At 44.2% G+C, this 14,574-nt stretch overlaps 1 protein-coding gene across 3 annotated transcripts in view; it reads left to right on the plus strand.

Moving 5' to 3' along the window:
* LOC124612722 (ras-specific guanine nucleotide-releasing factor RalGPS2) overlaps positions 1–14,574 on the plus strand; it is a 363,977-nt gene that overhangs the window by 175,087 nt on the left and 174,316 nt on the right. For 2 of the 3 annotated variants that reach the window (XM_047141080.1, XM_047141081.1), the window contains exon 1: positions 6,069–6,162. The exons of the other annotated variant lie outside the window; for it this stretch is intronic. In XM_047141080.1, coding sequence (XP_046997036.1) covers positions 6,075–6,162 — 88 coding nt within the window. In that variant the 5' untranslated portion in view covers positions 6,069–6,074. Of the gene's footprint in view, positions 1–6,068; positions 6,163–14,574 lie in introns of those variants that run through there. 3 annotated transcript variants of the gene reach the window in all.

Below are 14,574 nucleotides of genomic sequence, written 5' to 3' on the forward strand. Positions count from 1 at the left end.
AAGTTCTCCATGTACAAATTCGCTACCACCGGTGAGAGTGGGCTACCCATGGCGACTCCCTCCGTTTGATTGTTTCCCTAGCAATGGAAGGGCGAAGGGTATCTTCCACGGCACACACACCCCTCCTTCAATCTGATGTAAGATTTTTAAATTGTTTTAATGCGTAAGGTTAGTGTAAACGAGAATATAGAAACTACACCAAATAATTTGAAACGGCGGCGGAATACAGCATACAGTTATTTTGCTGCTCAGTAGCAAAACTCATCTGCTACTTTCAGTGTGTCATTTAATTACTTCAGTTCCCTCTCTATCGTCCGATTTAATGCGGCTACATTACATTACCCATGTTTAATATATTTTTATATTAATCTTGTTTCGTACTTTCAAGGCACTACCCATTCTCTTCAACTGATCTTCAAAGTCCTTTGCTGTTTGCGACAGATTACGTCATATACAAACCTCAACTTCTTCCTGAACTTTTAATTCCTTTTCCCAATTTCTCTTTCGTTTCCTTTACGGACTGCCCAATGTACAAATTGAAGGACTCGGAAATTGGCTACAACCCTGTCTCACACCCTTCTCAACTACCATTTCACTTTCATGTCCTTCCACTCTTAAAACAGCAGTCTGTTTTTTTCTGAGTTGTGTACAACCTTCTGCTCCCTACATTTTATCCCTGATACGCTCGGAATTTCAAAGAGTGTATTCCAATCAACAGTTTCAAAGGCTACAAGACTACATTTGCCGCCGGCCAGGGTGGCCGAGCGGTTCGAGGCGCTACAGTCTGGAACCGCGCGACCGCTATGGTCGCAGGTTGGAATCGTGCCTCGGGCGTGGATGTGTGTGATGTCCTTAGGTTAGTTAGGTTTAAGTAGTTCTAAGTTCTAGGGGACTGATGACCTTAGAAGTTAAGTCCCATAGTGCTCAGAGCCATTTGAACTACATTTGCCTACCTTTAACTGGTCTTCTAAGACAAGTCGTAAAGTCGGTACTGTCTCTCCGGAACCCAAACTGTTCTTCCCCCAATTCGGTTTCTTCTAGTTTTTCCATTCTTCTGTAATGACTTACTAACGAGATGGATAAGTAATATTCAGACCTGTCAGCACCAGTTTTCCTTGTAACTGGAATTTAATTCTTCTTGATACCTGAGTGACTTCGCCTGTCTCATATATCTTGCATAACCGGGAAATATCTTTGTAATAAGTAGTACTGAGGAGAATCGCAGTAACTCTTGGGGGAACAATATATACTCGAGAGGTCTTGTTTTGACTCAGACGTTTCAATGGTCTGACAAATTCTACTCGCAGTGTCTTACCTCCCACTTCGCTTCATCTACTTGCTCTTGCTGTTGTTCAACATTGTCTTCAATTCATGTTCCTTGTTCCTTGTAGAGTCCCTCTACACAGGATACTTCAAAAATGCTTTCACTAACTTTGGGAAAAGGTTCTTTACACAAAACAAGGAAGTTCATATAAACATATGTCCGAAAGCATACAGCTGCATAGACTAATTGTTGAAGGTGCCTCAGAGATGATAATCCAAAGGACTGAGGTCGGTGGAACGTGTAGGCCATGGAACTAATCCTCTTCTACCTGTCCGTCTCATGACAGATAAAAGCCGCTGTACCTCGAACACTGAGACTGAAATGTCCTGGAACTGCGTCTTGCATAAACCACGTGCTGTCTTTTATTTGCAGGGGCACAATTTCCATTAAGTCTTGGAGGGTGTTCTGAATAACGTGTCTGCCAGCTGTAAGACGTGCTGGGCGGATGTATGGCCCTTCCATTCAGTCAACTACAATTCCAGCCCACACAGTAATGTTAAACTGACACTGTAGCCTGTATTGTAGCACGAAGACTGCAATCAGCTCATACACGTTAGTTGTGGAAATCTGTTATTCCATCTCTTTCAAACCTTGCCTCGTCTGCAAACAAATTTGAAGCGACAAACAACGAATTGGCAGTTTCCGTAACAAACCGTCGGTAAAACTTCTCCCATGGTGGGTGATACGGATACATGAGTTGCTCGTAAAGTATTCTCCACGCTGAACTTGGTGTACCACATGACAGAGCTATTTGTCTTGCGCTCATACCTGGCTCTTCTTTTACAGCCTATAGAACGTGCTCTTCCTGGTGAGTCGTATGAGCAACACATGGTCTTCTTCGGTCAGTAATCTGTGGTGCTATGATTCCTGTCTCGGCAACCAGACGATGCACAGCATCGGAGGTTGGATGACTCGGCTGTCTTTGGTCTGGAAAGGTCGTCTGATACAGACGTGCACCCTCTCGTCCGTTACTACTCGCGCGGCCGTACACGACGACCATGTCTGCTCACGAAATGAATATCGTTCCATGTTTGAACAGAGCACTTTCAGTTAATTTATAACCTTTATTTAATATATGTACACAATGGACACGTTGAGGACAGACGAATGACGAATATAAACAAGCTTCCTTGGCAACAAAATACCATCTAGCATACAGTGAATCAAACGGGAGCATAGATAATTGAAGTTGCTGAATTGTTCCTGGAAAGCCGTCGAACGTCAGTTGTGATTAATTACTCGAAAACGAAAGATTTTCGGACATGGTTTTGTGTAAATCTTTTTTCTTGTTTTGCTTTTGGGCGACCCGTCCCCAAAGTTAGTAAAAGTATTTTTTAAACACCCTGTATATTCCGACCACGTTTATAATGGAAATAAAGCAAACCTACGTTCCTAGTGCATTTCAGTAGATTTCGGTGTCTCTAATCGTTAACGGAACAATATGGCTTGTGAACAGTGTTCAGTCTGTCAACATTTCAGCTTTAGACCGTGCGCATGTTGCCACTTCACAGCAAGAAAGGTTGTCAGTACAGGATGATGCCCACCTGATTGGCCTATATCACAACGACGGTACCTGAAGATGAAACTTTGCAATGGTTGCCCGCAGTCAAGAAAACTAGCTGATGACCGGTGCCTAGCCTACAAATTTTGGCTCCTAGATATCCCGAGGAAAATGCTACAGAATAGCGCGCTGCCTTTTTGAGGCAACGGGGGGGGGGGGGGGGGGTTGTTTCGACCCAGGTAGTACTTTACTGACTCCTCACGATCAATTTGCTTTTGGGAAGTCCATGACGAACAACAGTACAAACCTTTCAGCTCGATGGAGCGAGAAGAAGTTGGACTAGAAGACCCCTGGAGCGTAATCTGGATCAGTGACGTCGGGTTTTGTTCGTTCGTCGTAGAAAAGTGTGGAGAGATCCAGAGCACGTCTCGAGAGTACTGCCTCCAAGGATCAGGTGGGAGGTAGGATAGTCATGTTCTGGGCCGTTATCACGTCGGATATCTCATCGCTATCGAGGGCAGTTTGAGTACAGTCAGCACTTCGCCAAATCGTAAGTCTTCCAAGGCGATAATGTGTGAGCACACCTGTTGAACACCTCGCTGCTGGAGGCAGGATGCAAACCGAGTGGTATGGCCTACGTATCTGCTGACAGGAACTCGACTGAGTGTGTTTTCTGGAGCGCTCTTGACACACTGGCCGATGTCGGGAGGGTCGTTGTTGAAGCGTTGTACAGGCTGCAGCAGTAACGCCTCGTTCACGTTGTGTACAACGCGCCTCGGACTGTCGGCCCGTGTTGGAATGCTCGGGCTGGAACAAAATAATATCGAATGTTACCCAGCAGCAGATTTTGATTTCACAAGTGTGCAAATATGAGCACTTTCCAACACACTACCTTCCTTGTGGTTATTGTTTTATTTATTTCAAAAGTAAAGTTTCTCTTTTAGTTTCATAAGGCTTGTTCTAGCATTCGCTGTCCCGCTTGTACCTCAGCTCGCAAATATGCAGGTGTTGCAAGACATTTTTCCAGCGGTTTGTTTCGCATATGGTAAAATATGCGCAGGGCGTTTGAAAACACATAATATGGCTCATCATTTTGCCACGCTCCATATACAAATCTTGTAGGAAAGGAAAGGATGGGTGTAATAGAGGTGCAAAATGCCGTCCAAAACGTACTGTACAGTCAGGTTACCTTCCATTCAGAAGACTGTTGCACTCAGCGACTGTTATATTGACTTGTAAACAATATATTTCAGTTATCAGTCGTCCTTTTTAAATTTTATTGGCAGATCTAGATTTCAGCTAGAAACTAGCCATTCTCAATGCTAAGAATACAAGAGGTACGTAGTTAGATGTCATAAAAAGTTGCAATTAATGGCTTAACTCGTATGGTTTTTATATTACATACCACTATTATTTTTGATGAATGCATGCAATGCCTGTTGGTCGGGATTCATCCACAGTTAATTGAATACTACTGTTTGCGGAAGGCTGGCTGTATGGAGACCACATCGGTTGTTTACATGGCGCCATTTGTGTGAACTACGTATAAACCTCAAGGGAAGTAAACAACTTCAAATTTAATGACATAAAATGAAACATAAGTAAAATTCTTAAATTGTCGTCCGACTTTTTCATATTTATCATCAGGTTCACTCGTTGTGAGTCCTTTATTATTATTACAACATTTAAATTACGTCAGGTGGGTAAAACTTTTTAAATTTTTTTAAACATTTGTTAAAATTTATAAAACACTAGAAGACACATGCTGTGTACAACTATTAGTTTATATGGCTTAAATATATATTTATTTTTATATTATATCTCCCTTTATTAAAACGTAATAAGTATATTGTTCATCATATTTACTAAATAGTTCATAGATGGCGCCAAATATCAGTCAGATGCATGGTTATTACAATTTGGGATAGCCAAATTGTAGTTACCATGCATCTGACTGATGTTTGGCGCCACCTATGAATTATTTAGTAAATATGAAGAACAAAATACTTGCTATGTTTTAATAAAGGGAGATATAAAAATAAATATATATTTAAGCCATATAAACTAATAGGTGTATACAGCATGTGTCTTCTAATGTGCCGGCCGCAGTGGCCGACAGTGGCAGAGCGGTTCTAGGCTGTTGAGTCTGGGTGGCCGACAGTGGCCGAGCGGTTCTAGGCTGTTGAGTCTGGAACCGCGCGACCGCTGCGGTCGCAGGTTCGAATCCTGCTTCGGGCATGGATGTGTGTGATGTCCTTAGGTTAGTTAGGTTTAAGCAGTTCCAAGTTCTAGGGGACTGATGACCTCAGATGTTAAGTCCCATAGTGCTCAGAGCCATTTGAACCATTGCTTCTAGTATTTTATAAATTTTAACAAATTTTTAAAAAAATTAAAACGTTTTACCCACCTGACGTAATTTAAATGTTTTAATAATAATAATAAAGGACTCACAACGAGTGAACATGGCAATTTTAGTACTTGATGATAAATATGAAAAAGTCGGACGACAATTTAAGAATTTTGCTTATGTTTCATTTTATGTCATTAAATTTGAAGTTGTTTACTTCCCTTGAGGTTTATACGTAGTTCACACAAATGGCACCATGTAACCAACCGATGTGGTCTCCATACAGCCAGCCTTCCGCAAACAGTAGTATTCAATTAACTGTGGATGAATCCCGACCAACAGGCATTGCATGCATTGATCAGAAATGATAGTGGTATGTAATATAAAAACCATACGAGTTAAGCCATTAATTGCAACTTTCTATGACATCTAACTGCGTACCTCTTGTATTCTTAGCATTGAGAATGGCTAGTTTCTAGCTGAAATCTAGATCTGCCAATAACATTTAAAAAGGACGACTGACAGCTGAAATCTATTATTTACAAGTACTGTACAGTGGTTTGCGCAGTATGTGCTGGGTTTCCTACACACCCATCCCCCCCCCCCCCCTCCTCTCGACCTGCACACCAGCTCTTCTCTCTCGCTTTGTCATCCATCTCTTGCGGACTAATAGAAAGGCGACACGAGGCTACGTCACACCTCAGACAAGACGTCTGGAAGGCAGCTGAGGCAGTGATTGTCCCGGTGGGCACGAGCTGTTGCCGCTCCGGGTGTTGGGCCGGCCAGCTGCCGCCGCGGCAGGTGTCCGCGCCGCATCTGCTCCACCTGCGGGTGGCAGCTGCAGCCTGCTGCCCGATACCTGAGCCCTGATTCTTTCTTGCCGCCTCAGTCGGGTTTCGGGCATGGAGCCAGTCACACGCGGCAAGATGCGCCAGCGCCTGATGCTACTGACGAAGACCACGCTGAGCCTAGTGCTCAAGGCAGTCCGTGGTAAGGTGCATTTTTAGTACATCAATTTTCGCCCCGTCAGTGTGAGAAAACTGTTGTTTATTTGTATTGTGGTAGTTTTTTCTTATAACTGCACGTAAACTTTCACGATAAAGAAGCCTGGTTCCTTTGCTACACGCGTTTGCCATTCAGTTATTGGCCTGACACTAACAACGCATTACTCTTTCGTTTTGACTACAGTGCGTCTAAAGTTTCTATCGTTCATTGGTCTGTGGTGACGTGTAAAGTACATTTCAATTCCTTAAAGTTACTCAAAAAGGCCTGGGAAAGCCCTGTTTTACTTTTGAAAACAATTTCCAATACATTTCTTTAACTTGCGAAGCGGCTCATCTGCTTTTAGCTCAAGATGTCTACTGACAACTAAACGTTTTTACTGTCCAGCTCCTGGAAGACTGTTTGTAAAACTTCTTAGGTCTGTCAGTCAGTCAGGTTTTGACATACTACGTCAACGAAGTCCTGTGTAGAAGCGTCAGTAATTTCAAAACCAACTGTAGCTAAGCGGAGAGTGGAAAATTTTGACCCGTGTGCCCTAGTGTTTTAGTGAAAAAAAATATCCAAGAGCCGGATCTCATTCGCTGTCGAACGCTGTTAAGTGCCTCTGCACCTTGAGATAAATTATGTTCCAGCGGAAAAATGTTGATATTGGAGCACAAAATAGCGAAAACGCACCTGTTTGTTAACAGACTCTCGGGTACCAGCAGCCTCATTCTCCGTTCCTCAGAATCCTTAAAAATTTTCTCAAAAGTTTTGGCATGCGAACATAATCGCGCTCCTATTAACATGCAATTTACGTGCAGCTCACCTCTACCACAAGATCCTCCCCCTCACCTGTAACTCGCTCACATCCCATCCACTCCCAGTTGCCCTTCTCACTCGTTTATCAAGCCAAACTCATTGACTTTCGCTGGGCGAGAGATTCGTAATAAATGCAAGGGACCAATGCGGTAAAGTACTCTTTGTAAAACCGAATTGAGATTCCACGTGGACCTGGCGACTTATTTGTTTTCAACTCTTCCAGGGGTTTCCCTGTGCCACTGATGCTTATTACAATGTCGTGCATACGAGAGTCTCTTCGTTGGTCAAACGATGGTATGTTTGTACGAGTCTCCCGCATGAACGATTTCTTAAACGCGAAATTTAAAACTTTGACCTTAATTTTGCTACTGATCAACGGATAACTGGATGGGAGCGTTAGACCTGCTTAGTGACTTTACATAGAACCAGAATTTTGTCAGTTTCTCGGTCAGATATTTTGCGTAGGATGTCGGTTGTGGTTTTATGCTTCACGCATAGGTCTTCTCGAAGACGCACGAATCTATACTATCCTTTGCCTGTCTTCATTTGCGCGTTTCGTTTTGAACCGATAGTGCAACAGCATTTGCTTACTCAGCATTTTCCGAATTTAGTTGTTAAACCATGGTGGGTATTTTTCGTTCTTTCTCTGACAGAAGAATCATGCGTCATAGAGAAACCGAATGTATGGAAGTGGCGAACAACAAACTGCGGTCACTGAAATCGCAGGTATTATTCCTCGATTTTCAGTTTAATAATTTAATGTATCATATCGGCGATTATTTTATGTTTTATAGGTTGACTTCAGTGCATTTTAAGCCGCCGCTGCTGCCGCTGCCGCCCCCCAACCCACACACACACACACACACACACACACACACACACACACACGAGAATAGCATGTTCACACTTTGTAATGGCACTGAAGACCATGCAGTTGAGCACCCCACATCCAATATTATCATCCCTTCTACGTGCCACTCAGCAAGAAATTGAGACAAGTTAATAATAATACGTATATAATAATGTGTATATAATATTTTGTATTTATCATTTTCTATGTTGTTTCGGTCGTTTCTTGTAGTTTTAATGCAGCTGTATTGTGTCGTGTTAATATTTCGTACAACTGAATTTCAATTTCAGATACGTCCACGTACAACTGTGCTAATAACACACTGGTACAAAGGATACCAGAAAATAGTTTCTGATATTGCTGAGCAACAATCAAGCAGAATTCTTAAGACAACACACCGCCTTTATTGTTTGAGTACAGCCGAGGTTTCGGCCTTTTATACGATTTTCAGGTGTTTGATTTTGTGTATTTAACATATATTGCAGGATACTTAACTAATGACAGCATGTTAAGTATTCTGCAATATATATTAAAGACATAAAATCAGGTACGTGAAAATGGCCTAAAACGCCGAAACCTGCGTTGTACTTAAATAAACAATAAAACAGGCAACTGGCGGTATATTCCTTTAAAAGATGCCAGAAAGGTTCTCTTATGTGGCATTTATTTCGCTTTTTCGCAGCGTTCACACAACCCTCAGTACATGTATTCGTCCTTCCAAACTATACATCGAATCACATTTGCCAACTGCCTTCTGACCGAGCGAGGTAGCGCAGTGGTTAGCAAAAAATGGCTCTGAGCACTATGGGACTTAACATCTTAGGTCATCAGTCCCCTAGAACTTAGAACTACTTAAACCTAACTAACCTAAGGAGATCACACACTTCCATGCCCGAGGCAGGATTCGAACCCGCGACCGTAGCAGCCCCGCGGTTGCGGACTGCAGCGCTAGAACCGCACGGCCACCGGCAGTAGTTAGCACACTGGACTCGCATTCGGGAGGACGACGGTTCAATCCCGCGTCCGGCCATCCTGATTTAGGTTTTCCGTGATTTCCCTAAATCGCTTCAGGCAAATGCCGGGATGGTTCCTTTGAAAGGGCACGGCCGAATTCCTGCCCTGTCCTTCCCTAAACCGATGAGACCGATCACCTTGTAGTTTGGTCTCTTCCCCCAAACAACCCAACCCAACTGCCCTCTGATGGCATGTCACACCACAGCATCATTTCTTGTTTACATGCTGCAGCTACCGCTCTTCGTTGAGCGACGAGGTCGACCTTAGCTTAGTGGAAAGCGTTCTCAAGGCAAAAGTTCTCATTCCTGCTGCACTGTAAACCGTCTGAATGTAATAAACAACGTGGGTTAATCAAGCACCTGAGATATTCACTTCCCCAACACTAATTAAGTGGCACGCCTATAAGAAACACACAACTCTGCACGCCAGTACTCTTTCTTTTAGCATACCATCTCTTGATGCTAAGTGACCTACAGCTACGGCAATATTTATACGAATTGCTCGAACTCTTATTTATAAGACATATTTGTTCAAATGTGTGTGAAATCTTATGGGACTTAACTGCTAAGGTCATCAGTCCCAAACTTGCACGCTGCTTAACCTAAACTATCCTAAGGACAAACACTCACACCCATGCCCGAGGGAGGATTCGAACCTCCGCCGGGACCAGCCGCTCAGTCCATGACTGCAGCGCCCTAGACCGCTCGGCTAATTCCGCGCGGCGGACATACAAACTTATGGTTTCTTGTCCATCCGCATCATCACACTACAAAATTTCTTTAGCTACTTCGTAAAATATAAGCGTGGAAGAACGTAAGCAAGATGTTCTGGTGCAGCCGAATTTCCTTACATAGTGCTATGTTTCAGTCCGCTCAGATTCAGCAGACTCAGTAATTTAGAGGAAACATAATGCAGGAGAGAGTAGAAACGAGTAGTTTTTCGTTCAAGACAAAAACGATTTTATGGATTTCCTACACTTTGTTCGAAGCGCATCCATACATGGCGCCCTGTTAAGGGGCTGTACTTCTGTCCTTGCCATGTCTGCTAACAGTGCACCTCATTGTCTAGGTTGCATCTAGTTACATATTCGTTATTTGTATAATTAAATTCCAAATTTCAGCTCGCGTGAATGTAATGCCGTACTCCCTTTGAAATACGTAATCTGACTTCCTTGGAATTGTGGTGCGAGGGCTAATGTTAGTGTATGCAACTGGTGAATATAAAAATGTACTGTACATGAGAAGTGGAATTAATAGAGAGGGTAGAGAACGTAACATCTATAACAAACCAGGGGGACCAATTAGTTCCATCATAACCTATATGGACGGCTTGATGAATTTCGTTGAAGCAAACGACGATGGCTCCTAGCAAATAATTTGTGAAACCATAAGAAGCAAACCAGAAATGTTATCTCTTGGAAATACATCCGTGGATTCGTGGTGAGAGACCGTTAGTCATCAGGTTAGGAGTTTTGGATAGACTCGTTACTCTAAACCTGCAGCACCGTTGGCATTCCCGCAAGTGTCGCTTGGACCGATTATCACGTTGCGGCTATCGACATGGCTTCAGCGCCGTCCTCCGCTGACAACGTTTGCTGCGCCAGTTAACGGCACCCACACTGCGAGACGCGGCAGCAACGGGAATTTCCTACAGATGCACCTGGAAGAATCCTTCCGTACTTCAAGTCGGGGGCGGCCCGGTGTAGTCAGAAATGTTTGCACGAGTAAATGACACCTTCCTCGTCAGGAACCATTTCCAGGTGTTGTCAAGGCAACGGCATAGATTACTTAGAGTCTTAGCAATAATGTGTGTGTGGGGGGGGGGGGGGGGAGAGGGGGGGTGCTGTGTAGATGTCTGCTAGACACGCTAAGAAGCGCCTCGGACGGTCATCACTTGCCCCATGTTTTGCAACCTGAATGAACCACGTTTAGTTCTTTTTAACAAGCAAAAATATTTTTTTTTCCAGAGTGTGACGCTTTGGTACATTGCCCCAAGAATTTATAATTGAAGATCTTTTAATTAGGCTCTGCGCATACAGTTTTTGCGTATAAAACAATTTTATTATGGTAAGTTGCGACTTCATTGGACATGTTAATCGTCTGTGTGTTGTGAACGAAGACAGGTAGGAACTGACCCATAAAGGTATTTTCCATACTTCACAGTTGTGCCTTTGTTCCCTTAGTTTCAGGTGCCAAGAACTTACCAGCAGATTAAATTTTACCACCAAACCATATGTATAATAAATAATTATTCAAATAACCGGATACGTTGTAGGGCTCTTCGTAATTTTTCATTGGAACACTCCTTGTAGAATGAACGATCAACTATTACACTAACATGCATAACTACTTGTAAAGCATGACTGTAGTGTACGTTGAAAGGAGAGCAAGCAACGCTAAAATTCTAGGTCAGACTGAATCTCGAAACTACTTGTAAAGCATGACAAGAGTGCCAGTGGATTCCTACTGGACTAAATGAATGCTCACGGATGAACTCCTGTGGCTTTCTCTCGGCCCTGTCCTTACGTATTGACGAAAGTAGTTAACCGAGATGATTAACAAGGTGATAAGTCGCGGAACAAGTACACAATGCACCCTTTGCATGCGTTTGTTGAAGCATAAATTCATTTTTCTAGAAAATATGCTTCTCTTTGACAATTTCACGATGAACACAATTTACAAAATCGCAAGGACACAGTTCGGGAACAGCATCTCCTGTTGCCATTTATGCACTAAACTATACACATCAAAAAAAGTTCTGCATCACCCCAGTTCCCAGAACTCCTGGAGATAGACGTTCACTGTGGATGTTTTATCACAGACACGGTTCCTTTGACTGTTCGGTGATGTCACTAAACTCATCCAAAGAAGTAAACAACCATACATGAGCTGCGCCTATTAGACGGAGGGAGTCCGACAGTCGATCAGTTCCAGTCTTTTTACCAGGAAGGAGATACACGGCTCGTGTTGTCGGTAGCTCAACCATGCCTAGATGGTCGATACCGCGGTTCGATCGCGTCCGCATTGTAACTTAGTCAGGAAGGGCTCTCAACAAGGGAAGTGTCCAGGCGTCTCGGAGTGAACCAAAGCGATGTTGTTCGGACATGGAATACATCTACATCTATACTCCGCGAGCCACCTTACGGTGTGTGGCGGAGGGTACTTATTGTACCACTATCTGATCCCCCCTTCCCTGTTCCATTCACGAATTGTGCGTGGGAAGAACGACTGCTTGTAAGTCTCCGTATTTGCTCTAATTTCTCGGATCTTTTCGTTGTGATCATTACGCGAGATATATGTGGGCGGTAGTAATATGTTGCCCATCTCTTCCCGGAATGTGCTCTCTCGTAATTTCGATAATAAACCTCTCCGTATTGCGTAACGCCTTTCTTGAAGTGTCCGCCACTGGAGCTTGTTCAGCATCTCCGTAACACTCTCGCGCTGACTAAATGTCCCCATGACGAATCGCGCTGCTTTTCGCTGGATCATGTCTATCTCTTCTATTAATCCAACCTGGTAAGGGTCCCATACTGATGAGCAATACTCAAGAATCGGACGAACAAGCGTTTTGTAAGCTACTTCTTTCGTCGATGAGTCACATTTTCTTAGAATTCTTCCTATGAATCTCAACCTGGCGCCTGCTTTTCCCACTATTTGTTTTATGTGATCATTCCACTTCAGATCGCTCCGGATAGTAACTCCTAAGTATTTTACGGTCGTTACCGCTTCCAATGATTTACCACCTATGGCATAATCGTACTGGAATGGATACAGAGAGACAGGAACTGTCGATGACATGCCTCGCTCAGCCCGCCCGAGGGCTACTACTGCAGTGGATGACCGCTACCTACGGATTATGACTCGGAGAAACGCTGACAGCAACGCCACCATGTTGAACAATGCTTTTCGTGAAGCCACAGGACGTCGTGTTACGACTGAAACTGTGCGCAATAGGCTGCATGATGCGCATCTTCACTCCCGACGTCCATGACGAGGTCCATACTTGCAACCTCGACACAATGCAGCGCGGTACAGATGGGTCCAACAACATGCCGAATGGACCGGTCAGGATTGGCGTCACGTTCTCTTCACCGATGAGTGTCGCATATGCCTTCAACCAGACAATCGTCGGAGCCATGTTTGGAGGCAACCCGGTTAGGCTGAACGCCTTAGACACACTGTCCAGCGAATGCAGCAAGGTGGAGGTTCCCCGCTGTTTAGGGGAGGCATTATGTGAGGCCGACGTACGCCGCTGGTGGTCATGGAAGGCGCCGCAACGGTTGTACGACACGTGAATGCCATTGTCCGACCGATAGTGCAACCATGTCGGCAGCGTATTGGCGAGGCATTCCTCTTCATGGACGACAATTCGCCCCCGCTCCTCTCCCCCCACCCCCATCGTGCACATATTGTGAATGACTTCCTTCAGGATAATGAAATCGCTCGACTAGGGTGGCCAGCATGATCTCCAGACATGAACCCTATCGACCGTGCCTGGGATAGCTTAAAAAGGGCTGTTTATGGACGACGTGACCCACCAACCACCCTGAGGGATCTACGCTGAATCGCCGTTGAGGAGTGGGACAATCTGGACCAACAGTGCCTTGATGAACTTGTGGATGGTATGCCACGACGAATACAGGCATGCGTCAATGCAAGAGGACGTGCTACTGGGTATTAGAGCTGCAGGTGTTACAGCGACCTGGACCACCACCTCTGAAGGCCTCGCTGTATGGTGGTACAACATGCAATGTGTGGTTCTCATGAGCAATAAAAAGAACGGAAATTATGTTTATGTTGACTCTATTCCAATTTTCTGTACAGGTTCCGGAACTCTCGGAACTAAGGTGATGCGAAACTTTTTTGGATGTGTGTATAAATGTCGTACTGACGAAATGAAAATTCTGTTAGCATTCCGACGTACGTGTGAAATTACTCGTCATACATTACATAACTCCGCTTGATTGTTTCTGTTCATTGCAACACGAAGTATCTGTCTGGCCAGGGTCGTAAAGCGCTTGACTGAGCACCGAGAGGTCGCGGGATCTTATCTCTGACGACGGACTCTTGGTTTAAACCGAGCCTTCGCCTCTCAACGATGCGATGAGTCTTCACAAACGATACATAGTTCGGTTTGCACGTTGGACTGTGGGTCCCTTCCCCCGGGTTGATGATTGAGGCAGGTTGGGGACACGCCAGTCGCCGAGGTGGATTCTTCTGGAAAGACTTGCACCAGGCCATTGAGCCACACGAAATTGTTGTTATATAACGAGGCATGTGCACACTCCATAGAAGTATTGCTAATGTATTGACAGCAAGCAGGCACTGATTATCGATTCTTTCATTTTTAACAAATCGTTTTCGGTCCTACTGTCCATCTTCTAGCGCCACACAGTACGTTTCACATGAGCAGAAACAATGTGGGATGGGATGTTCTTATCGCGTTACGATTAAATCCAGTAAACAAACACGTATATTCCTTGGGCGGTGTAAGAGTAGTTTCCCGTCAAGAGAAGTGTTGTTCCGTAACATGACTGAAGCGCTCAAAGACCGTTATCTTGCTCTTTGCTATAATTACATATATCACTGTACTTTTTAGAGGAACATTGTTGGTAGTTTCGGAGGCAAACATGAGCTGAGACACTGAACGAAGCTGGAAGTGCGTAAACGCTCTCTCGCATTCTCATTCGTACTTAAATTGTGTGTGTCCGCGCCAAATTGGCCCGGACAAAATCC

Source organism: Schistocerca americana, chromosome 4 (genome assembly GCF_021461395.2).
Source record: "Schistocerca americana isolate TAMUIC-IGC-003095 chromosome 4, iqSchAmer2.1, whole genome shotgun sequence".
Taxonomy (NCBI): domain Eukaryota; kingdom Metazoa; phylum Arthropoda; class Insecta; order Orthoptera; family Acrididae; genus Schistocerca; species Schistocerca americana.